Source organism: Leuresthes tenuis, unplaced genomic scaffold (assembly GCF_036924035.1).
Source record: "Leuresthes tenuis unplaced genomic scaffold, fLeuTen1.0.hap1 SCAF_4, whole genome shotgun sequence".
In the NCBI taxonomy this organism is placed as follows: domain Eukaryota; kingdom Metazoa; phylum Chordata; class Actinopteri; order Atheriniformes; family Atherinopsidae; genus Leuresthes; species Leuresthes tenuis.
The window spans coordinates 20,433,751-20,459,965 of NW_027325358.1; the positions used below are offsets into that span (position 1 = coordinate 20,433,751).

A 26,215-nucleotide genomic window follows, 5' to 3' on the forward strand; every position below is an offset into this window, starting at 1 on the left:
GTCTAATGTGTCTGCATCGGCCCTGTCATGGATTGACAAAAGCACAAAAAACGGATGGATGGATAAAACTGTATCCTAATGATAGGTGAAGTTACTTTCTTGCTTCCATTCCCGATAACAGGAACGACTCGAAGCCTCAATGTAATGATAGTAATCAAGTAAACCTTGATTACTATGATTACTATCTTACCGTGCGCACTTGCGTAGCACAATATATCAGTTAATTTGTAAATTATTCTCAACTGAAGCTGATGAATAGAAAGTAAAACCATTATTAACTACGTGATCATTATGCAGCATCCCCTCCCTCCTTTTTTCACTGTAGCATCACTCCCATCGTATGCGCTGTCCTCAAAACGTCGTGGCACTCCCTTTACCAGCCTGCATACGCTGAGCTGACTGGGAGGAGGTGGGATCTAACTACTGGTGGTAGTGGGCGAGTAGAAACGTGTACGTGCGAATCGTGCAGACTACCAAGGGCGACTTCCATGGCCAATGACGTGATTTAGAAAAAAAAAAAAGAAAAAAAAAAGAAAAACACGAACTCTTGCCTCAACACAGTAATTCTCCGCGGGTCGTGTTTTTGACTCTGTTTCAGCTGCAGTTAGATTTCCCGTCTGTCAGAGCTGTGAACATCACACACAGAGACGGGGAAACACGGGGACCTCGGAGACGGGCTTTTGTGATGAGCAGATCGTCCTGCAGTAGGGATTTGTGTAACATTGAGATAAAACGATTGTAGTCGTTAGAGCAGCTTTCAGTTTGGGTGTGCGTGTAGTTTTCTGACGCTCCGGGTGTGAGAAGAAACGCACCCCAGAAGACTATAGCTACCACGGGGTCTGGGGGAACCGCCGGTGAGTCCTTGTTTTTTTCTCCCTACTCTCTTATCATTAGCTGCTAGCTCACTTTTAAACGTTAGTCAACATAACGAAGTTGAACAACGAGCACTGATGCTGTCGTGTTAAATTAAATGAGTCAAACTGCTATTATCTCTCCTTTAGCTTTTAAGTCATGATTTAGTACCACGCAGACTTTACAGTTGGATGCACTGGTTCTCCTGTATTGACTCAAAGCTATTTAAAATGATTTTTGGATGAGCTAATTTAAACTGCTGGGGTTATGTTACGCTATGTCATTTGTAGCTAAGCTCAGCGCTGCTAGCTAGCGAGCCTACGCCCATTCTCTTGCCGTCCCGTAAAAGCTGCAAAAGCACCGAAAATAGCTTCGATGGTGCATAAAGATGTCAACTGGACGTGGATAACATTGTGCTTATCGCCAAAGTTGTCTTGTTCTCCCTGAGGTTAACGACTGGCTAAAAGTCAATTGGCTGAATGATGTTTTATCACAGCGCCAGTCATTTCCATTGCAGTCCCGCACTCAGAGCCGTGGTGAAAACCTCACTTCACCGTCAGAAAGACAACAATGAGCTGAGAGCTTTATATTTACTGTAACACGCCCGATCAAGTGCTTACATGAGGCACACTGTATAAAATAGTCTTGTAAGGAAAAATTACTGGAATCGACAGGTCGTGCTTTTGGACATTGAATATTTTTAGTTTTGTGAAAACAGGAGAAGGTAGCTGTCACCTCAGGAGAATATATGTCAGAACTCAGTATCTAACTAATGTCTCATGGTCTTCACGTTATTCTGTAGTTTGTTGTAAAGCCCTTTGAAATACATCTTTTTTTTTTTTTTTCCTCCTGTATTTCAACTTTTGTTCACTTACTGGAGTCCTACACTCAGTTCAGATGTGTTCAACTGTCTGTGCCTGGACTCCAGAGAGCATGAAGACAAAGTGATTAGCTGCGTTATCAAGAAGTTCAGATGGTGGATTGTGTCGCTTAGAGTGCCTTTTTTTATGACAGGCTCCTTCAGACATGCACTGCTCTCCCTTAATCTTGAGGCAGCTGAACATGTGGACACCACTGCGGTCTTACAAGGTCAGACCTTGTAGCATTTTCATGTGGGTGTCAAAGCAGGACGAGTCTGAACTGCTGAATTGGCACTAAAGGATCTGCATACAGAGTAGCAGAGAGTTTTAAATGAGTTAATTACCCCCATTACGTGTTTGCCATTTTGACAGTTCGCTGCAGCACCTGCTCCTTTTTTACCTCACAGTGTCTGAGCCAAATTAACACAAGAATCACCGGCTCGGTGTTTGCTGCAGCAGAGTCGGCTCTGGCAGCATTTGTTTTACCTGCTCTCAGTCACCATCAGTCCATTTCACATAACCTCAGCAGGGTGGAGAGGATTGTGTAGGTATTTCTGAATGGTAATTTAACCAGTGGTCGAATGCCGTTTTGTCAACAGCTTGCCGAAGTAATGTACTTTAGATATAACCCATCTGAAAAGTGGCTTAAATTCGATTGAGGTTGTGCGACTTACAAATAGGGGAGTGTGTCACAGATGCATGTGGCAGATGTTCGAAACGAGTGGCGCTTTCTGAGCACTGACCTCTGAGATACCAGGCTCCTGAATGGAGATTATGGTAAATGATCAGTAGTGCTTATAAACTTGAGCACCAAAAGTTGAATCGTTTACATCCTATTTTGGTTATCCGTTTCCTTTTAACCTGTTATATTGTACTTCTCTAACAACCAGCTTTGTGAGCTTTCAAACAAGTTGAGCCAGTACCAAAAGTTTGCATGAAACCACTGCAGGTGACCGGAATGTGTCCTCTGAAAGAATTAACTTGAAAATCTTTGTGCCCAGTTTACAAATCTGTTGGCATGAATTGGAAAGCAGTTGGCACAGATTGCACAGATCCTTTTCTTTATTGGAAAACCGAGCAGAGAAATGTACCTCGTACCACACAAAGTGGAGCAGAACTGAGCAGCGCCACGAGATGAAAGTCGTGGATGCATCAGAGCCATTTTGTATTTTTAATCGAGTTTGCTTGACTCGTGTTTGAAGAGAGACAAATCGGCTTGCTGGATAATCAAATAACCCCAAGTTCAGGTGCACGATTTCATGGATTTGGACCGTGCAAATAAAACTCAAACTCACAAAAGGTCAGATGTGTCCTAGTCCTACATTTTGAGTGCGCTAATATTGACATTTGATAAGTATCTCCCCTGAACTTTCCCCTCCTTTAAAAGTGAGGCAAGTAAACTTTTGCTTTTTCATACTTTTACATGTATGCCACTTTTCCAGGCCAACGTTATAACGTAAGCCCGTCTCACATGTGCACACATTACACAGGAAAGCTTTGGATGGCTGAATGCTGTCCATCAGATGTAACAAGCCATTCATGAAGTTTTAATTTCAGACAGCGTTGGTAGGGATCAAAGGTCCTTCACAACATAAGCATCAGCGCTCACCTCAACTTGATTTAACACCAAGCTAGAAATAGATGGTGCAACCCAACACTGAAGACATTTTCTACAAAGAGACGAGTGAAAGTTGTGCCATAATGCACTCACTCACTCACACAGGGTGTTTATTTAGTCTCTTTTTTGTTTCTCAAAATTTCCCCCTTTATTTTCCCCTTTTAAAGGATCACATCAAAGCAAAACTGAGCTTATGTACCTAAGCCAAAGTGCTTACCAAACCTGCATTCGTTGCACTTATATATTGCCTTCTTAAATGGTTACCCTGCTGTTTATATAAATTCCTCAAAGGATCTTTAGATATTTAGAAAGGAAAGACACCAGCGTGTTTCTTCACCCTCGCTATTACCAACCATAAAAACAGACCTGTCTTTATTATTTGGCGGTGAAAAGCTTATAATGCCTCTTTACAAAGGTTGCCAGCCAATGGCAGTATAGGGAACGCTATTTGTGTTAATACCAGTTGTATAATTGCCCAGTTAAAGAGGAAATTAACATTGGGTCTTGGCGTGTAGGAAACTTCTTGGGGTGGGGTGGTGGTGGGGGGGGGGGTTTGTAGTGAACTTATGTAACAGATTTTAGTGTAGCCTTAAACATGTAGAGGCGGTCCAGCACCTTCCGACTACACATTTTACAGCCTGGCTGACCGCTGCACCACTTCAGTTGTAATTCAGCATTAAGGATCTTCAGAGCTTACACATTACATGTATTATTTTCAGCGTGTTTTTGAGGGGGCTGCATGTGTCAACACAGATATCTGCAACGTTTGCTCTAGACGTCTTGTAGAGTTTACCCAGCCAGCTCACTGGTGATATAATTGGAAAATGACTCAGTGAGATGCAGCAGGTTATCTTCCAGAGCATTTACAGGAGGCAGCTAGATACTCTCTCTCTCTATTCTTTTTTTTCTTCTGTGTGCTACTTCCCACTTGCTTGATAATATTGTAGATGCATTTTGCTAAACAAATACTTGAATAGCAGAATATTTGGGGCACTTTCTGTCTCTCTCACAGGCATGTCTGATGGACACTTTTGTGAACGTTAATGAAAAAGTGGCCATTTTCTAAAAGACTGAGTTGTTTAACAGATCGATGAAGCCATTGATGTAACATATGTCGTGCCGAAAAGAGCTTTGTTTTGAGGTTTGTGAGCTACCTCTGAGGTTAGGCTATTTGATAATTTTCTGTCGTTCAGATAATCCTCAGAGCCGATATGACTTCTGCTCAATTGAGGTTGTTTTCCTGCAACTGCTCGTCCCGCTCAATCTAGCATAACTACAGGTTTTATTTTTAGTGTCTGTGGCCCCCGGACTTTGCCAGATCAGTTTCTTCAAAAGTCGCCAAGTCACGAGCAAAATGATCCAGTTTATCATTTCTTGGCTGTGAAAAGACGTTGCAAACATGAGTCTTGTTACAGTTTGAGTACAATTTGATCCAGCTTTGCTGTTGTGTGCCAACATTGCTTAAAGGTGTGTGTATGTGTAACATACAGTGCACCAAAAAAACGACTGAAAAGAAAGTGTAACTAACAACAGCAGCGGCAGTTAATGAGGTGACATGGATTACTGAGAGGAGGGGCGGAAATGTGGCATTAGAGTGATACGAGATGAGAAGACTGATACGAGACAGCTGTGTGTCAATTCTAAGTGTTTGTGTCGGCTTGTGGCACTATCAGAGTCCACTGAGACATGAGGGGAGAGAAAGCAAACTAGCAAATCCAGATAAAACTTCATAGTTTTGCTTTCATTTTGACGAGTTCGGTAGTTTTGCTTTGGCTGTATTTATTGTACCGGTGAGTGAAACCACTTGTCATTAATGGGAAATGGGACAAAAGACCATGTGCATCTACACTGTATCTATGAATCTATACTGATGGAAAATGACATGAATAGTTTTATCTCTAGAAAAGAAGCTTTTGTAATGAATCCTAAAAAAATCCCAAACATGCCAACAGTACCCTGTGCTTATATGTCAGGGTTGGCTGTGCTTTAATGGATATATGAGTAAAACCAAGTAATTGGATTTCTATTGGCAGGCGACATTAGCTTGAACCTGTCAGCCCCACTTAAGTTCTATATTTTGCACTTTTCCACAGCTTGGCTCTTTCAGAATTTGATTCTGCTCAGTAAAATATCTTATCCACCTCTGCGCTGTTTTTCTGGGTAAATCGGAGGATGTATTTTCTAAGTTGCTTACATTCCTCTCTGAGAGCCTCTTAGGTATGCAATGAGTCTGATCCTTTCCGAACGACCATGTTATCATGCAAAAAAATGATGTGCAAGTATGTCTTGATCAACAGTCAGATATGTGATTGGCCCCGGTGGAAGCACATGAATGTTGGCACCACAGCCAGCACATATCGAGGAGCCCCTTGCTCTGCCTCTGAGGCCCCGGTGTTTGCTGCCCTTTGGCATATAAAGTTTCACTCGAGCACATCTCATGGCCGACCGTGACAGCTGGTGGAAATTTCCACTCATTCAGACAGCATCTTATGTGATGATGTGGGCCGCAAACAAAGCAAAAAACAGCTATGTAGCGCCTTAGTTTGAGGATTCTTTGTTAAGAGTATTTGGTATTTAATTAGATGGATAAACGCCTTTTAGAGCCGTTTGTGGAGTGGCTGTTATGACATTTTGCAGCTTCCCCCTTTGCTGAAACCTAGTGGCTGTATTACTCAGTCTTAAATGACAAAACATGAAATGTGATGACCTCTGAGGCCATTGTTTGCTCATGTGGTGTATGTACAAATGGTTCAGTCACTACTGATAATGAATTCCAGGAAAGATGGCGGGTGGCAGAAGGGTGTTCATGCTGTCTGTTACACCAATAATCCATGACTCTTCTGGTAACTGGAGGAAAGCCACGAGGTGTTGACCTCTGTGCTTACTTAACTGACCTCTGTGCATACTTAATTATCTACTACGCCGTATTGATTGTGTGGAGTTTTCTGAGTGCGTGGAACGGATGTTATTCTACAGCATGACACAATTTCACAAATGATTTCGACATGCAGGCGGTCTAAATGTATGGGAAGTGATTACTGTCTAACGTGTGGTTAAACTAAAGAATTTCGGCTTGTCCAAAAGATTTAGTTGGGTCTTGGGGAAAAAGTCACTTTACTGGTAATGCATATTCCAGGAGCAGAGTGCAAAGAGCACAAATTTGACTCCACGTTTGTCAGGAAGATTCAAAACCGTGCACATGGTTTGGGGGATAGAAAAGACGGAAAGTAGAAAATATGTTATTTCCTGTTCATCGGTGGAGCTTACACCTCAAAGATAAACAATCCGTAAGGCAGAGTCCTCTCATTTTTTTCTTCTACTTTTTGCCTCGCTCTGTATTTCATCTCATAGACGTAAGGAAGTTGGTTTGTTTGTTTTTTTCCACGACTCAGTCGTACTTTAGGAAATCCAGAGCACAATAAAACATTCAGCGTTGTAGCCACTCTTGCTCATTTCCCATGAATGTGATGTACTGTGCGTAGTCTGGTTGCTGCTTATGTAATAGGGTGAGGCCATGTGAAAATGCCAGAGGGGGAGAGGCTGCTGGAAGTGGAGAACAGATTCAAATCAAGTCTGCCTTCACCAACGAGGAGACACTTGTGATGTCATGTCTGTCGTGCTTTAATCAGTTGTGATTAGAATGACGTCAGATTTAAAGCCAGAGTACAGCTGTGCTTCCTTTGTTCAGTTCTGGCACGAAGGAATGTCCTGCTTGCCGTTTTGTTTTGATTTGATCTTTTTCTAACTCATTCGGTTAAAAATGAGTATCTTTTTTTTTTTTTCCTTTCTTTGTGTTCAGCTGTTTGCGTCGGCTGGTTTTATAAGAGTATTTTAAAAAGGTGACGCTCAGTCTTATTTATATTCATTTTTTTTTACAAGTGTAGGTTGTTGACTGCGAACGGGTTGGATTTCTGGATCACTTCATGTTTGCATAATCCTCCGGGTCAGCGAATCTTGATACTGAAGGGTGGTTGCACCAAGTGAAGGACACGGAGAATCCAGAGCGGCTCGTCATTATGCTAACTCATGCTTTCTACAAGCTCTTTCCTCCCGCAGCCCAGAAATCATTGTTCCCCAGCCATCCTCGAGGATTTGCACACAGAGGATGCTGCTATCAAATATTGTGACCGAGAAATCCTGTCCCTCCACATGTAGCACACGTGTCCATGTTGCTTTTTGATGCCAGTAGGTAGCTTCAACTCCTCCTCATACTTGCTTGCAGGAGTTAAGAAACAAGGAAGTGAAGGTGTGAGGAAATTGATGAGTCATGTGGGCATAACGAAGAAGCACCCAAGCCACCTCCGGTACATGAGTCAGCCCTTCAATTGACAGAGCGCCACCACAACATTAGATTGATGTGACCTAGACTATTAGGCTGTTATGAAATATCTGATAAAACGTGCTGATTTACAGGCTTTTATGTACTTTGTGGTCTAAAGTGACGATAAGAAAGATTGCTTTGTTTCGGAAGAGTATTTGTCACGTCACTCTATTCATTTGTTGACATTTTAATGTGGACTTACTATAGAAACTATTAGCAAATAGTTCTAAACAGTATGTAAACCTTTCTATAAATGTACGAGAACTGGATTAAACAGTATTCCTGAATAGTTTCTGAAAAGCAGGCTATGCCCTTTTGTTATAAATGACAGAAATCGCTGGTTCTTTACCCTTGGATCTTGTCTATATCGTCCCATGTAGAATGGACTGTCAGTGCGTTTGTTTGATTCAGATTTCTCCTGAGGCGTTTGTGAGTGTCTGGAAAGCACGTTGATAAGCAGGGGGGCGGTCACCGTGGCTCTGTGAAGACCAAAAGGAGACGGCGTGCAGATGGGCTTAAGTTAGAATGGAGCCTTTTAAGAAAGGGGCAAAGAGGGGGTTATAATCCAAACATCCTAACAGGAAGTAGCCTGGCACGTCTCCTTTTTTTCATTTTTTTTTCTTTTCAAAGAACGTTCCTGTCACTTCTCAAAGCTCTGTGTTGCAGCTCTATACAGACTTTTCTGCTCTTCAGCATGAAGGCACCACTCGGGTATGTGTGTCTTATCTGTACATGTGTGTGAGGCTGTATACGTGTCCCACATGAAAGCAAGCAAGACATATTTATGTAGTTTTGGTTTCCTTTTATAGGCCACGTATACATCTTTAAACTGAGCAAAGAAAATACAGTTTTTAAAGGAAACATTGTAGTTGGCCTGCAAGAAGTTGCTGTTTTCTGGTGTCTGGTGCCAATGGCATAATTGCCCTAAATGTGATGTTATGTTCAAACATTGTGCCTTGATTGCTATTTTCTTTAAAAAAAAAAAAAAAAAAATCAAAATTTTAGCTCCACAAAACCCCACATGGACCAAGTCCACCAGGCCTGAGCCGGGGTATTTCATAATCTTAAGAATGTGGCCCGTTTAACGTTATGGAATCTTTGTTTTCATTGTGCTGAAGGCTTGTGTTGGATGTTAAAACAACGGCGTCTAAAACCACAAGCATTTTGCTCCTTTGGCCTGTGTCAGCACCTCTCCCTCCTCGTGGGAGCTGTTGGGTGATGTTTTCGTGACCGGTCTATTAGCTGGTGGGTTTTTAGTGCCCTCTCTTCTGTTTTAACGAATGCAACACGCTGCTTCCAACCCTCCGCTGACTTGTTTGTCCCATCAAAGATTTACCTAAAGAGCTGGCTGTTGTCTGATGTCAGCATTTGAAACTCGTGGACACAGTGATGCTATTTTTAAGGACTCAACACCAAGGCTTTATCTGGTATTTGTGCCCAACAACATTTTCACCCTCCTACGTATTTGTCAGTTACAGGCAGTTTTTAATCTCCGCTTACCTTGTCATACTGAAAGATGGGGAACAAGAACGAACGTGTTGGAACATGTAGCTCTCGTTCCTTTCACACTGTCATAAAGCTCTTTTAAATATCACCAGCCAGGTGTAAGAAGTCTTCTCTTGTGTACAGCTGGTGCCTTTTTTTATTTTTTTTCATTGGGGCGCCGATCCTGATTGCTAAAACTAGATGGGGTGATGTTTCACAGAGGCAGAGGCAAAGCTACCCTCAGAAGTTTTGAGGGGGGCAGTTTATGTTTATCTCGAGTAGATGATTGTTAAAAAAAAAGTCTCAGCAAAATCTACAAAACTTTCCACTAGAGGAGCGTATGGGAATGAAGCCAGTCGAGAGGGGGGAGGGGCACAAGATGGCGTCCCAAAAGGAGCAGAAGTTATTCCTGTCATTCCCTCCTCCTTCTCCTCCTCCTTCTCTTCTGTCAGTAGGCCTGCGCAGACATGTCCAGTCATGTCCCTTTGGCACCGTTAAGTCAGAGAGCTTGACCAATGACACCTTTTTGTTGTTATTGGTCAGGTTTTTGGCTTTTTTTGGGTTTTTTTAGGAGATTTTCTGGCATTGGTAATTAACAATATGTTAACTGGTCAAACAGGGTTTTTGTTTTTTTATGTTTTACGAACAAAAGCCATGTAAAGTACAGACGGCTGCATTAAATGGTTAGAACAAAGTAGGAGAAGAACACAGGTGAGCATTAACTGCACACTTGAAGGTTTCACCCGAGTCATTGCCCTGCCGCTTGCTTTCGGAGAATAATGTCAGGGAACCCAGACACAGGAAGGCTCTTCCAGTAGTTGTAAATTAGTTGGGCACAAATAGCTGTTGGGCTCCAGTGAGGGTGAAGTTAAAGGAGCAGTGCACTTTCTCCAAAGCTTTTGGGATTTACCTGTTGCATTTTTCTAATAGCTTTTAGTTTCCGTCTAAACCACAACAGCTATTCAGACCGCATATATCATACAATGATGTATATTATATTATGAGTGGGCTAAATAATATAATGTATTACATCTCAATAAGCGGTCTAAAAATGGTGTTATAGAAAAAAAAACATTTTATTTGAGTCTTTTATTGTTGTCTGACCCTTAACCAAAGCTTTGTCAGAGCATAAGTGTAAGAAAGTGATAGTACTTATGTGCTCCGTGTCGTTTGTTTCTCTTTCGCCACGCAGAATATCCATGAGCTCCGATTTCCCACATTACAGTTTCAGGATGCCAAATATAGGGTTCCAGAACCTTCCCCTCAATATCTACATTGTGGTGTTTGGGACGGCCATCTTTGTCTTCATCCTCAGCCTCCTCTTCTGCTGCTACCTGATCAGGTAAGAACCATTGCACCGTTTAGCTTTGAAACTGGAAATAGAACAAGACGTTTTGATTGCGTTTGATTCTGGTCTGTGGCGAAAAGTGTCACACAAGGTTTGCCAAGTAACTCTTTACTTTGTGGTGGTAGTAACAAAGTAAAAAAAAGGCCGGGCTGGACAACTAAAATGTGTATCAATTGATCGCTTTTAAAGAAGCACATTTTTATATTGGACATTTTCTCATTATCAAACAAGTGAACCATAGAAGCGTCGGTATCTCCACAGATCTAAAGTCGGTAGGTCATCACAGATTTGTTTGTCCCACAGAATCATGCGCACATTCAAACTTTAAAAGCTTTTTCAACAGTCGTTGTCCAGTTCCTGCACGTTCATCCCACTGACTCCAAATTTCCATATGTGTATATAGTATTCACACAGTCGCTTAATGAGTCACACAGCTTTGTTCAGAAAATGTTTGAAGAAGCTCAGCTTAAAGAAACACAGGCGTTTTTCAACATATTGCCCATCTTTTGACTCGTAATCTGTCAGCACCATTACTTATTGACATGAAAATGATAAGAACAGCTGTTTGTTTATTCTCGCAGACTGACATTATACAACTCGCCTCATTTAGGTCTCTTCGGTTTATGAATCACCGCATTGCTGGTCAGTGCTATATACTTGGCCTGAATTAGTTATGTTTCTGTATTAAAGGGTTACTTTACAAATGTGTAACTTATAACCAACATACCGTTATGGCAGCAGCTTTGTGCGGTGGCTGAATGAGAAGAAACATCTTTCTTCCCATTAGAATTGTTTGGTTATTTTTTGTCTCTTCCAGCGTTTCCAGAAATAGACAAAATACTTCAACAGCACAGCTTTAAGGACGTATCTCTGATTCTATGATTGGTGACTGAAGTATCTCAATAAATGCAAAATAAAAGTAATTATATGCAGACATCTAAAGCTTCTTTTCTACATTATTAAGATCATGGAACTTGGTGTCAAAGAAAGTAGCTTTAATGCTTTTTTTTTCTAAGATCCAGCTAACCTCGATGTCCTTACCATATTCTTTATTAATTAAAAATACCTCTAGATATGTATTGAACCTGCACTTGGATATTTAAATCTGTTGCTTTTAGCTCTTTATATTGATCTTGTGTAAGCTTCTTTCTGTGCAATGCGCCTTGAGTGTAATCCAGTAATTGCTTCCCGTGAAAGAAAAGGTAGCAGTGTTTTCTAGCTAGTGCCTTGCCCCCTCTTTATAGCCTCACAGGTATAATCAGATTTTGTTGGCTGCTGTTACTACAGGGGCTTTCTCCTGGCAGCAGCAAACTGAATATAAATAATACCCTGCATTGTTTTATCTAAGACAGCGAGAAGCAGCAGCCCCCCCCTCCCCTAAAAACTCCCCTCGCCATGCCGTCATATCCTATCTTTGCACGGCAAATGGTAAGTATTTTAACTGCTCCCACAATTGATCGTTTATCTATACGGAAGTAACACCTTAGTACTTTGATGCAGTACCACGATTCAATAGTGAAAGTCAAGAGTTTTGTCACAAAAGACAAAAAAGAGAGCGATTTTTGCTCCTTTAAAGGCTTCTAAAGATGCAGGTCTCCCAAAGGACCGGCTTACTGAAACGTAATATATATATACTGATGTGCCAGAAAAAGGGGAATGATAGCTGTGTTCTAACACCAGCTTTGCCTGAAAGGGCACCATAAAATGGGGGGGGTGGGGGATCCTATTGTTTCTGTGCTATAAAACATCACTGCTCCTCCTTTCATTGGCAGACGAATGAACCAGTGTTCGAGCTGACGTGTGACATTCCAGCAGAGCTAGATTTGTGTACATTTTTTGACACTAGGCAGACTCTCACAGAAACACTCAACCCCATCTGTCAGTGAGTCTCCAGTCTGTGCACACGTGTAAAATATGTGCCTCGGTTTGCACAGAGAGATTCTGATCATGTTAGACAGTAGACGATGTCACGTCAGACTCTTGTTTTTTTAACACTTTTACTTAAGGGTCGAGGAGGAATGCTCATAAATCAGCCATGACCTTGCCCCCTGCCCTTGGGAGTCTCTGCACCTTTACCTGCTGACCTCTTTCAAAATGTCAGTTTGTCTCCTAGACTGTGCTGCTTGTTTTACAGATCCCTCTCACTCTGCTGCGAGAGGTTAAGATTACTAGTAATGGAGGTAAATCTTACAAACCTATGATTTTTTTTCCTATCTCTCTTGCTCTTTTTTTTTTTTTTCCCCCACCTTACCTATTTGTACATGTTTTACTCTCCCTCAGTCTCAGTCCCTAGATTCTCCCCTTATCCAGTGCTCTTCATGTTCTCTCTGTGTTGGGTTGTTTGCATCTTAAGCTGTATCTGTTGGTTCTCTCCTTCTCACTTGGAGTTGTGCAAGCCTTTCGTAGAGTGCCACAACAAAACCTGCAGTCGTTAATGTCTGATCAAATGTATTTTGGGTTGACGCTGTCTGTTGATGTTTTACCTTCAGTTCCGTGTCTTGAAACGAGACCAAAGCTTGAGGGCTTGAGGTCCTCTAAGAATTCTGTCTGTTAATATGTAATTCGGCTCGCTGTTGCATCAGTAAGCAAAGTAGATTTTTAACACACGCGAGTATTGTTGAAGGAGATAAAATCACATATATATGTTCTTTCAAACAGTAGAGTCACCATTGCTTTGGTGAAGTGGCCATAGGTGGAACTCATGTTAGTCCTGTGGTAAACACAACCCAAACAACCCAAACTCTCATAAATGTTGTAAGCTGCTCTTACTTATTTTTTTTTTTTAAACCTTCCTTTCTGTGAAATATCTCTGTTTTAAAATGTAGACCTAATTAAATGCCATATTATGGATGGATTTCTGTTGTTTTGGTTTTTTTACACCATATCAGATAACATCCACGTTGTATTTACTTATTTATTTTGGTGTATTTTTACTTCCCTGGATGGATGCGTGTCAGTGTTTGTAAAGGCAGTCGAGGATCACTCGCTAATCAGAAAGGTGTTCTGTCTTTACGTCTCCCCAGGTTACGGCACCAGGCGCACAAGGAGCTGTATGCATACAAACAAGTAAGAACACGCCTGCTGTGACACACACATGCCAAAGGTCAGAAATGTAGATATGAGTATGTGGTTGCATGGATAAAATCATGAAACTTCCCTTTACTCTCCATGTATCACCCTAGTTGTTCCGTGATGCTGATCAAGGGTTATGTTTCTCAGTGGAACTACTTGCTAGTTTTGCTATCCACATGTTCACTCTGAAAAGTTGAGAATTGCCTTTAAAGCTGAAGCCACAGCAAGTTGGTTTGACCAGAGCAGAGTGCAAATCCAGTAAGACTGAGACGTGGAGTCAGCAGCATGAGAAAAGCCGTTAAAGCACATGCACACACTCTGGCTGAGTAGATGTTAGGATGAGTATTACCTAATAATTTGTGTCACTATTTATATCACCAACGACAAGCTAAAAGCATCGGTGCCCAAATCCTCAGTCGGTTAGGCGAGCCCATCAAGCTGGAAAAGTCACAGACACGCGTCCAGATTAATTTACTGGAAACTAGCAACTATATAAAAGATCATCTGTTCCGTGTTGATCTTTAATTACGGAGCTTTTCATCACTCATTTTCGTGCTGTTTTCTCTGAACATATTGCGTGTCGCCACATGGCTAATTTCTCGTCTCTTACGCCTTTCAGGTCATTCAGAAGGAAAAAGTCAAAGAGTTAAATTTGCATGAGGTAAGTGTTTGCTTTCTTTAACGTTTCCTAATAAAGATGTTCCTTCCCTACTCTTATCTAGTTAGAAACATTCTTTAATATAAGCCTCAAGTCAGCATTGTATTGGAACATCTGAAAAAGTGGCTCTTATCAGTCCATACGTCTGGTGTCTAACAGTAGTCCAGCCACATGGGACATCTATTTACTTACGTTCACATCCCCTTGGTGACCCACAACGTGCTGGGCCCTGAATGGATTTAGAACAAAGTGCCAAAGCACGGGACTCTGGTACTGAATGAACAATGAATAACTCGATGCAAGCTGGTGCAAACTCCAGTTAGGTGAATGTACGTGGAGCAGAGACGTATCATATCTGAATGTCTTAGGATGAATGGAGGTCGGTAAAACAGCTGTTTCTCTTCTCTGTTTTGAGAATAAAAAAAGAAAAAAGTATTTTGTTCATGTTGGCAGCGTTGCGGAGTGCACCTGCTTCGTCTCCATCTAACTGCCAGTACTCACATGTCCCATTGTCATGTGGTTAAATCATTGGTCTCTTTCCTTGCATTATTACATAATGCTGCACATCAACTCGGCTTGGAAAATTACAAGCAGAACGTAGAGCAGCACAACTGGCTTTTCAGTGGAGTAAACCAACCCCAAACACAGTCCTTATGACACGGCAGTGCTAATGAAATGTTAAGAATAGCGTCTTCTTATGTGCTTTGGCAAAGAGCTGCACATAGTTTCTGGTCCGCAGAGCTGGAATTTCCCACCATCCCATCAGGCGTTTATTATTTATGCAAATAGAAGCTGTGAGAAAACAAGTGTCATGTGAGTGAAGTCGATGACAAAACAACCAAGCTGGGTCTGGCTAAGGGCAATAATACACACACTGAGTGGATGACCCACTTTTGAATGCAAAGTATCACCCCGGAGGCTTGACTCCAGCCTGAGGTGGGCCTCATCATTTCAGTCAGTGGAGATATGTGAGTGCCATCGGATCAGATTAATGGCTGAATTACAATAAGACTGAGTTATTCAGTTCATGTAGTCACCTTAATCTAACAAAAAAACGGATCGGATCGGGTTACTCGCAATCAGATTAAGACCCCGATTAACTCAATCCAAACGTACACTGAATGTGCATGTAGACGACAGTGGATCTGATCGAGCGTTCTGCACATGCTCGAGATTTTTTTCCCAGGATCGCCGCCCGGAAATCTAAGGAGACTATATTACTGTTGTTGTCGTTGCCGTCAGAAAGAAACAAACAATGCGATGGAGAACGCGCCGTTGTGCATCGCGTTTGTGCCATAAATATGCTCATCACAAACGAAATGTAGAGGGACGTAGCTTCATCTTGCTCTTCGTTCGCCATCTTTCTCGAATACCTGAGTTTTGCTGTTGTTGTTGTTGTTGATGGTGAAATGGCCAATTGGCGATAGTTCAGATGGGTACAGCACCACCTATCGTACTGGGGTATGACATGCTTTGTGCCAGTGATTCGATTCATTCACCGCCATATATCCAAGGATAATTACCCTTGCTCAGATAAGGAGCATAACCCAACTATAGCTATAATCGAGTTAATCTCATCATGTAGACCCACTGAGTGGAATGGATAGAAAATAAGCGCTGCATGGGATCAGCTTACAGGTCAGAGCATGCTCAAGTATTGATTTGTAACCCAATCAGCTCCCTTAGAACCGTCTCCCGTTAGCCGACCCACATTTTGTGTACAAAATAATTAGATGGGTAAATAAAGACAAGAAGTGAAAAGTAAATTAGATGAAGTGTAGCCTGACGGTGTCGCAGCTTCGTCCCTTTTCTTACCAGGACATTGTTTAGCAACACCAATTATTAAGTTCTATTCAGACATGTTATGAAAATGAAAAAAATGATGTCATGGCTGAGCTTTTCTACCTTCGAACTGTGGTGTACCACTGGTGGCATTAGAATAATGACACGTGGATGCAGACATCCAGGGTTGTCAACCTTGCAGAGGCGGCGTGTCGCTGGCAGCAGCGTTAGCAAAGCCACTGTTAGCTGTTGAACATTGTAGTCAAGCTGAAGGATCGTGTTAATGGAACGTCTGTAATGTTACAGAGAGCGACAAGTTTTCACCTGTCTGTTGGATCAAAGTTTGCGCTGTTCAGTTTCCATCTTTTGTAGAATCACTTTCCAGTTCAAACTTGTTGCTCCAGCATTACAGTTTGGCAGTGTGTGGGCGTAGGTAGCTTTACATTGTTTGAGCAGATTCTTCCCTTATTGATTAAACACCTCAAACACCTAGTTTCTCTTCCTTTAAATGAAACCTTTATGTCTGGAGGAGAACTTTAGAGTGTTTTCTGATCCACAGATGTTAAAAAGCGTGTCAGGATTGGAAGGAAAGCGCCAGCTATGTGAGAAAGCAGAAATGGGAGTCACTTGGTTGTTGTTCACTCGGGTCTTTCATGATACAAGGAAGAAAGTGATGAGAAAGTGGGTGGGAATCACATTGAGCTGGTCCCAACATATCCTCATCAATAGAGATTCAGAGAGGGTGGCCTGTTGATTTGGATTCATGCTTTGGTAACTTAGTGTTTAGCCTGTTATTTTCTCTTATTTTGTTTTGCTTTTCTGGATTGTTCTAGGCTCTCTTAGCCTTGGTTGCTTTGTTCTATGCAGTAACTGTTATTTTTATCTCACTGTGTTGCTGTTTCAGGTCCAGCTTTTTTTCTTTTTTTATGCTTGACATAAGGAATACATGTATTTGTCTAAATGAAGATAGAAGTAAGTTTTGAGAGGTCAATATTCTCGTAATTATCTTTTTCTGTTTGAATGATGAGGTCTTACAGGAATAGTTGCTTTTGGGGGGGGACTGGGTTTCAGATCTCAACTGTGCGTGTGACCCTACGAACAAGGCACTGAAAAAGGGGGGGGACAAGAACATAAATCTATTCACCCATAAAGAGAACAAAGAGGACATTTTAGACAGGCAACTGCTCTGTGTCCAAACTCTTCAGGAGAGAGCTGAGAGCCACCACGCTGTTCTTTTTACCCACAGTAGTCCAACCACCCATCTAAAAAAAAAAAAGAAGAAAATCTGTTTGGCTAAAGGAGGAACTGTTGCAGAATATGTCAGAATGAGTGACTAAAAGTGCTCATTCTCGGCTGGATGAGGTTTTGCTGTGGGGATGCTGGACGGCCGAACAGTTTCTCGGCCCGTGTCTTTGCAGTGTGAAGTTCCTAAGTGTTGATGCAGCTGGGTGCGGACACGGTGAAGTCCGTAGTTTCAGTTCAGTTTCACACTCCTTCCGTACCAGGAGTCACTTATTCAGCAGATCAATTACAAGATTATGTTGTTTGGATCTTCAGCAACTGAATTGTTTTCTGAATTGTTGTCTTTTTATCCAGCACCTCCTGGGAGTGATTTATCTCACGCAGCTGTCGTTGACATGGTGGGATGACCCAAGTCATTCAGTGGTTCAAACCTCAGCTTTTCTGCTCCACATGTCAAAGTGTCTGTGGGATAGACCCACATTTCCCCTGATGTAATCATCGATGTGTGGGTCTGTCTGTGTGCGTTTTATTTAAGGAAGAACAGTATGAGCGTGGTTTCCACCATGAAACACTTTGAGCGTGGTTTCCACCATGAAACACTTTGAGCGGGCGACGCGGCTGTAAGAGTAGTAATATAAATGCAGTCCACTTGCCATTTACATCAAAACAGCCTTGGCCTTTTGAATGAGGTCGTCTTTACTCGTGAATGCCAGAAAAAGCTCAAAGGCTACATAAGGTGGACTGATTTGAACAGAATCTGTTGTTCTGAAGTTAACCGCTATATAAATATTTGGTACCACCCGGCATCACTCAAGATGCGCTGCAGCTCCCTCATTCATCTGCTACTTGGCATGGTGTGTGGTCCCTGGGTGTTAATTTACTGTAGCCAGAGCACAAGGACCGTGGACTCTTCCATTGTAAGTCAGGCAGCCAGGAAAGAAAAATGTGTGCCCTGCTTACAAAGCCTGTCTGCTGGAAAGTGAGCGTAAGGGAGATTAAGTGCAGTATCTCCTATGAAGTTGGTTTGCTTGCCAGTGTTAGTGGCTGAGTTTCAGGACAACTGAAGTTATGTTAATCGGTTGATTTATGTTGGGTGTCTGTTGCTTTTGTGTTTTGAGAAAAAAAGAAATGCTGTCGTTCTATTTATTTAAACTTAAAGCAACGTCCTTATTGTTTATGAACCACCACGGCCTGAACGATACTTTGTAATGTCATCCCTTCCTGCTGTCGTAGACGACAGGCATCTCTCCTGGGAGGACATGGTAGTTACTCTACATAACTCAAGTACAAGCATCTCCCTCAATGTGTCGATGGTAAACGTGCTGTTCCTCGTTATGGGAAAGGATTTAATGACTTTGTCTTGGCGATTGCACCCGTATTTAAGAAAAGAAAAGACAAAAAAGGGGGAACTGGTGTCATGTTTGTTGAAGGTGTGTGCATTTGAAACAATAAACATTCACAGCCTGTCCATCAGGAATCCCTCAGGGATCCTGAACTGGACACCATTCAAGGAAATCTGAGTGTAACTCCATGCAGGTTTAAAATCAACAATTAAGTCGGTCTATTTTACCTTAATGGTTTAAGGCTTTAAGGCTGTTGCGATGTGGAAACAAAATGCTGAAAAACCTGCCCTTAATTTGATCACAGTGATGTCACTTTTTCCTGTTAGAAAAAGTAAAGGTAAATATTGGCAGTACAGTGCAAACCAGTCAGAGGCTATGTTAAGTAAGAGTTATATAACAGGATGCAGTTTGTCAGTATTTTTCACTTGCCATTTCTCCTAAGGCTAAAAACAAAAAACAGAAACCATAGAACAACCAGCATATTGTTGTCGCTGTATGTTTTTTGTCTCCTAACCCCCCCCCCCTCTCTCTCTTTCAGATATGTGCAGTGTGCTTGGAGGAGTTCAAACAGAAAGATGAGCTGGGGATTTGCCCATGCAAACATGCCTTTCATAGGAAGTAAGTATTAGGTTTAGTTTATAAGCATGCCCACACGCAAAAAAACCCAAAAATACTCCCGAGGACACTGTAGTCACTGCAGATTTCGTCAACAGAATAGACAAATTTCTCCAGACCTTCTCTGCTTTTAGGTGGCATAGTTGAAAAGGGAAAAGAAAGAGGAAAAAAAACAAAGCGTCTTTAGAGTGAGAGACAGCACTGAACATGACAGATTGCTTGGGCCAACTCCCCCCCCCCTCCCGTGCCCTGCCATTTCAACTAAGTTGTTTACATCAGTGGGACACCCCCCCTTGACCTAGTTTTTCCCCAGTTGCTGTAAGAATGTTGACCATTCGCTGCTTTTAGTCTGTTCACAAGTAAAGACCTGCTGCCTGAAGGGAAAAAATATCCTGAAGTTAAGTGTTACTTTATTGTAGCTAACTGTACTTTAATACAGAAAGGAGAGGTTGGATGTGTCCAAGCCTATGAACCACTTCAGTCACTATAATGCAGAAAAATAAGCTTTAAAGCATGCTTCCGGTTTCGCACCTGATCCAGTTTAACTTGCCACCACTCCCATGATAATGTCACAATAATCGTCCTCTACCACTCAGGAGAGGCTCACTTGGCAGTTATCACTCATAATTACCATGAAAGTCCCCAAGCTGGAAGCCGAGTGGGAGTTCCGATCTCACAGAGGGCCATTGTTTTGTTGTGTTGTTTTACTCTGGTGTCACTTTTTGGTGTTTGGTTTTGCTTTGACACCAGAAGTACTTTGTAAGGTTTACTCTCTCACTCAAGCGGCTAACCGTTAGCCAGAGTGTCTGTTTTTCTTTTTTTCTTTGCATTTATTTAGCGCTTCCTGTGTTGTAAAGTTCCTGTTGAAATTCATAGCTTCCACACAGCTGCAACGCTCCTATTTCCACCTCCACAGGGGGTTGCCTTTGCGATGAGGGTTGCTTTCTGTTTACCAGTGATCGCAGTGGACAATGAGGCTGTAATGAGCCTCCAGAGAGAAAGAGCAGGGCCCCTTCTGGACATATTTGTCGACTCCATGTTAGGCTGCGCTGCTCTTTTAAAACGAACAGCGCTCAACAGTCCCAAACATGAACTCAGTTGGAAAATGTGTTACTTAGAAATAGATTTATCGCTGCCCAGTGGTGGGCAGACTATGCAGTGGTTTCACCTTTGCTCCCTTTTCTTTCTTGTTATCGCTTTTATTTCTAGATGAACATGTGTGCAAATGATGTTTGTTCATCATATCAACAAGTATTTAAAAAAAAAAAAGTGTGTTATAGATTTCCTGTGCATGTAAATAGTGTACAAGGTTGCAAAGCCTCAAAAGTCCATTCCAAAAAGAGGTTATTTGTCCCACTGCCCCTGAACGGCCTGAAATACCTGGATTTGCAGTCCAAGCTTTGCTTTTGTTACACTTCTACATTACAATGAAAGACAGTAGCATAATGCCTGCAGAGGGGCTAGTTTGGCACACCTCGAACAAATGATGAGCAGCTGTCCTGCAATTTTTGACCAAGCAGAGCTGACTGGGCCTTTTGGAGGGGAAGGGGGGGTGCTTAAAGAGACAGGAGCTAAAAAAAGAACCATCTCAGATAGAAGATGACAAGTTAGTGGTGCCCACCAAAATAAGATTCTGAAAAACCTGCTCTTAAAGTTACTAAAGCAAATTCTGAGATTATTTGTATGGAAGCAAGTTTCAGGTGGTGGAGCTGGACTTTCAAACTGTTTCTGATCAAATGACCTCTCAGGATTTTTAGGGCAGGTCTAACATCACAAATCCTTGACACGTAGTTAAGAATTGAGCCATAAATGCACATCCGGCAACACGCTGCGGTTCGTAGAGGTTGGGCTGGGATCTACTTACCCTTCGACTGCAAGTTTCCCAGTTTAACAGTAACTTAGTCCACGGCTGAAAGATGATTGAAATGCATGATGCATTGTGTTCGGGGTTCCACTTTTTCAAGGAGTTTGTTTAGGTTTAAATCTGCTCATTTGAGCTGATCTGAGATCTGTCAGTCGGGGCGGGGGGGGGGGGTCGAGCCTGCTGCTCCATTTCCTGTGATTTTGAGTGCTAATTTAATTTCTTTAATGATTAATTTTTTTTTACTGTTGTTCATGTTAAGTTAGATGGCTAATAATGTACGGTGAACCTTTTTTTTTTCCTCAGGTGCCTCATTAAGTGGTTGGAGGTGAGGAAAGTGTGCCCGCTGTGCAACATGCCCGTCTTGCAGCTGGCCCAGCAGGCTGGCAGCACGGATCCTCCTGCTCCCGTTGAGCAGCCGCTGCCCGGCATCGAGAACCTGGTGTAGCAGACTCGGACCGACTTTCAAAGTACACAACAAACGCACTCGAAAACCAGTCCCGACACTCGTGCTCTCACCTGTACACGTACACTTTGCTATGAGTGTGAGGACGGACATGAAGAACTGGATTAACTGCGCAGCTATTCACAGAAAGTGTGATTCTGCAGCTTGCATCACCTCTCTTTATCTTTGCATTGGTTCACTAAAGGATATCCTTTCATCAGCTGTGACTGATAGTCGGCTGTTTTTTTTTTTTTTTTTTCTCTCTTCATGGACGACGAAGACCAGTTGATCAAAAAGAAGTTTCTTTTCTGACTTTTTCACAACCAAAGCACTTTTCTGGGGACACCAGCGAAAGACGAGGAAGAAGAAAACACAAAAGCCAAGAACTTCAAAACACAAAAATATGAATAGTTTTTCTTGTTTCTTTTCTTTCTTTTCTTTCTTTTTTTTTTTTTTTTTTAACAAGCACTTTATGAGAAGTCAGATCTTAACTGCTTGTGGATCTTGGTCCCAAGTTTATGTTTTCTATTTTATCCTTAACTATTATTTCTGTGTACAGTGCAAATCGAAGTAGGGGGAGGTTTTGATTTTGCATAGGTCAGCTTTGATTTTTAAACGATAAGAAGGGACAAAAAAAAACCTGATGGTAGACGTCAGGACATGTGGATAGTGGGTTGTGTACAGATTACACACACACACCAGAAATAAAACTCAGAGCAACCTTGTGACATTTTGTCTGACTAAATGTGAAGTGTTTGAACGTGTTGAAGAAAAGAACATTATACGCAGGCATAAACAATAGTAACAATTTAGGCACATTTTAGGATTTTTCTTTCCTAGAAACAGAAAAAACAATCGGGCACGGCTCGAACAGAAATTTCCTTCCCTGATGATCTGAGCACATCCCCGTCTCTAACGCTTGCTTTACATGGCTCAGCTGCTGCGTCGGCCTGTTTCATCAGTTGCAGCGGTCCGCTGCGGGTTAAGGCCGAGGCGAGCTCACGAAACGGGCTCCTGTCAAACCTTAAAGCGAAACTGTGTGGAAGCGGCATCACGGTGACTGACTGTTTTCACGGATCGGAAAGAACTTCTTAAAAATGAGCTGCATCCTCACTTGAAATTCTGTTTGCTTCTATCCTTGTAGATTACTTCTATTTATTGTTTTTTTTTTTTTGTTTTGTTTTTTTTCAGTTTTTTCATGGTACTGCTGCATCAAGAGAATGAGTTGGTGAACTGGCACCTGAACCGCAACTGCTGCCCCCAGCATATCATCAGCATATCTTTTGGCCAGCATACATGCACACAGAGAGCAGCTCAAGCTGCCCTCCCAACACACACACACACACACACAGAGCTAGACTACCAAAGTCAGCTGTCAGCAAGTTGTTTTGAAACAGCATTTTCATTCATACAGCCACACATATGTGGGGCAGTTCGGCCCTTTGGCAGCAGTATTCTGGTGCTTTCGCCCCTCTGACTCTTTCTGTACGGTACAGAGTGCTTTTGTTTCGTGTTACATGAACTCTGAGCTCAGCTTTTGTGGATTTTTTTTGTCCTCCCGTTAGCTGCATTTAGTAAATGTTGTTGCTGACTTAAAATGTGGACTTTGAAGAGCTTTTACCCCCCCCACCACCTCCCCAGTAACATCTGTGGGATAAATGTTATTCTGTGGTCACAACTTCCCAAAGTGTGGGAATGAGATATTATTACATGGCCAAGGTTTGATTAGTTGATTATTAAGATTATTAATAATAATCCAAAGATGAAAATTTAAGGAGATCAGACTGAACATATTTTTAAGGCGACACAAGCCTTGTGATACATTGTTTGCTCTGTATTGTGAGGACAGAAAGCAACAGATTTTTGTATCTTGTGGCCATGACTTCATCACCTGTTGATAGCAACAATGATATTTTACCCACTGATGTCACAAGGGAGGCTTTGTGCTTCTCGACAATGAACACGAGATAAACTCGATCTAAAGGCACAATCAGTGGTTTCGATGTAAACGAGGAGCTTTTCGTCAGCTCTCTCAGAAATGACTGACGGGGGTCTTTAACACCAGAGTGATTTAGGATTCTAACAGCATCGCATGCCGTGTAGCACAGCCTCCGCACACATGGACGCTTTGGAAAAGTGACGATGACTTTCACCTCTTGTAGCAGAAAAGCATTGTGATTCTGACCTCTGATCTGAATGTTTCATGTGTTGAATGCCCCCCCCCCACACACACACACACACACACACACACACACACACACAGACCTTTGCTGTGGCGTCAGAGAATGCAACGACAGCAAAGGCTGTTTGAAACACAACGCTACACGAACACTGTTGTCATCAAATCTTGGATTATTTGAACAAAAAGAATCTGTATTAAAGACATTTTAACTTATTAATTACTAATTACTATGTGGGCGGAAAAAATCTTACGTAGAACAAAATAAGTGAAGGGCCTTCTTCAGCGTGTGGTGCGTACTGTAAGACTTTGTTCTCTTTGTGAAGAGGCTTCGACTGTTCTGATTCTGCTGATGTTGCGGTATGAGAACACACATCTTCCACAAATATATATGAATATATATATTTTTTTTTTTTTTATTTAATCACCAAAATATTGCTCTTATCTTCCACTGTCCCAGAAAGACACAACAAGTAACACGAGTCTTTCAGCTTTCTTCCTGTTAACAGATTCGTCTTCGACTGTATGGTTCAAGTGAGAAAAGAAAAGGAGATTTAATGAGAAGGCACGCTACTTTACATAGTCAAGTTGCCACTTCTATCGTCTTTGTTACATGTAGGTGTTCGTTTCGTTAGTTACGTATTTAAGGTGCATATGAATACTTCCTCCTTCTAAACTAAATGGCAGCTGACACTTCCTGCTATTTTTTTGCCATTGTTACTGTTGTGTTTGATTGTACACACTTTCCACCTGAATTCCCCCCCCCCGTGTGCCGTCCTAATCCCACTAAACGACTGAAAGTGCCAACTCACCACGAAATGTTCTGATTTTAAGTCTTAGCTAACAAGTAAGAAGGTTCTGCAATGAAGAAGAAACGAGAACGGAGGGAGTCTCTGTGAGGCCCAAAAAAAATCAAAGAAAAAAAAAAGAAAAGGGACTGAGCCACTCATGAATACAGTAATAATGTCTTCCCACTGCTGAAATCATCATTGACGTCAGTGTTGCTTCTGAGTGTGCCGTTATAAATAGACGCACTGCCAGGAACACCATTTCACATGAAAAACTTGGACTGCCAGAGCAGAGAGTGACTGAGTGACGGCGTCAGAAAACACCTGGATGCGATCGTCCCTTTACGCCACGATGTTTGTGCTCACAGAATGGGACAAAACTGCTCCTTGTTTCTTTTTTTTTTTGGTTGGGGGGGTAAGATTAAGTGGCGTTTTTTCCCCTTGTAGAAGAAGTTTTCATTATATCTTCCATGGTTGGTTTAAGCGACCGGACCATTTAGGAGTTTTAGTCTCTGTCACTGCCTCCTTGAAGTGAACCTTCCTCTCGTTTGTGTGGTGTGTTATTTATTCCTCTGTAGCTGTTTTAAACTGACAAATAACCCCCCCCCCCTCCCCCCCTCCCACCTTACCCCCCCCCTTCCCACTCTTTTTAACACTGATTCTGTTTGTGGACTATCACAGACATTGTTTGTAAAACTAAGAATTCTGCAGCAGAATATTTTTGGAGACTATTTGCTGTACAGTATTTGTAAGCTCTATTTTTGTATATTGCTATTTTGGAGAAAATAATATGCTTTTTCTTTTCTTTTCTTGTTTTTGCTAATTTCGTGTTCATTCATTTAAAGAAAACGTTGCATGTGACTGACTTGAACTGTAAATAAAATTTCCAAGTTTTGGAAAGATCTCTGCGCGTTTTGTCTTGCGTGAAGGAGGAAACCAGTGGTCTGAATGGAGAGGGAAAAGAAAAAAAAATCCTATTAAATGAGACTGAAAATGGGATTTAAACTGTAGCGAGACACAGGGCACTTCAGGAAAAACAAGACACCAAGTACAACACAGCACCTGTCACCGAAGATAAGGTGTGAATATTTGGGAAAAGATCTACTTATTTTGGTTAGATGTCTGTATAATGCAGTAAAGGTTGAATAAAACACTGATCCGGCCCTCTTTTGTCTGCTTTACTTCTGACCTGCTTATGTATTAACTCTTTTAAGGTTGATGAGGACCTGAAGAATAGATCATCTGTGAATACGGTGCAACACCACCGCCTCGTGTTTGAATTGGAAAACATCTTTTTTTAACAAGAAATCTAAATATAGCTGCCTTGGATGTCTTATGCCATTAACTAAAATGGGACTGTTATTATCAGTTTGAATGATGAAAAGCGAATAAATGATACAGTAGCATCACCGAAGTCAAAGCATCCTCTCCATACAAGTACTTGCACGCAGCGCTGGACTGTCGCCCCAGGTATTTCACAGCTTCTTTTTTTTGTTTTAGCTAATTATTCAGGCCCTCTCTGACAGAAAATTTCAATCTTAAGTCAACTACTCGGATCATCTTGACCACTGTTGGGTGTGTGCACCCTTGTCCTCGATCCCTCAAGTGATTCACAGATCAGAGCTTGTAACTAGGCAATGTTTAACAAATCCTCCGATCTTTTTTTCTAGAAGCTAGGCTGTGTGAGTGCTACAGGATAAGGTTTATACATCAAATGAAGCAAAAAAAAAAGCCTTCTTCTTGCTT

At 41.9% G+C, this 26,215-nt stretch overlaps 1 protein-coding gene across 2 annotated transcripts; it reads left to right on the top strand.

The window, feature by feature from the left end:
- Nucleotides 1-360: 360 nt before the first annotated feature.
- rnf24 (ring finger protein 24) lies at nt 361-25,371 on the top strand. 2 transcript variants are annotated; one of them, XM_072385020.1, is made up of 7 exons: nt 361-854; nt 8,318-8,362; nt 10,329-10,478; nt 13,508-13,550; nt 14,176-14,217; nt 19,120-19,199; nt 21,364-25,371. In XM_072385020.1, the coding sequence occupies exons 2-7, from the start codon at nt 8,346-8,348 to the stop codon at nt 21,503-21,505; spliced, it is 474 nt and encodes a 157-aa protein (XP_072241121.1). In that variant the 5' UTR covers nt 361-854; nt 8,318-8,345; the 3' UTR covers nt 21,506-25,371. The 2 variants fall into 2 exon arrangements, with proteins under 2 accessions (XP_072241121.1, XP_072241122.1); XM_072385021.1 differs by lacking the exon at nt 8,318-8,362.
- Nucleotides 25,372-26,215: the final 844 nt, after the last annotated feature.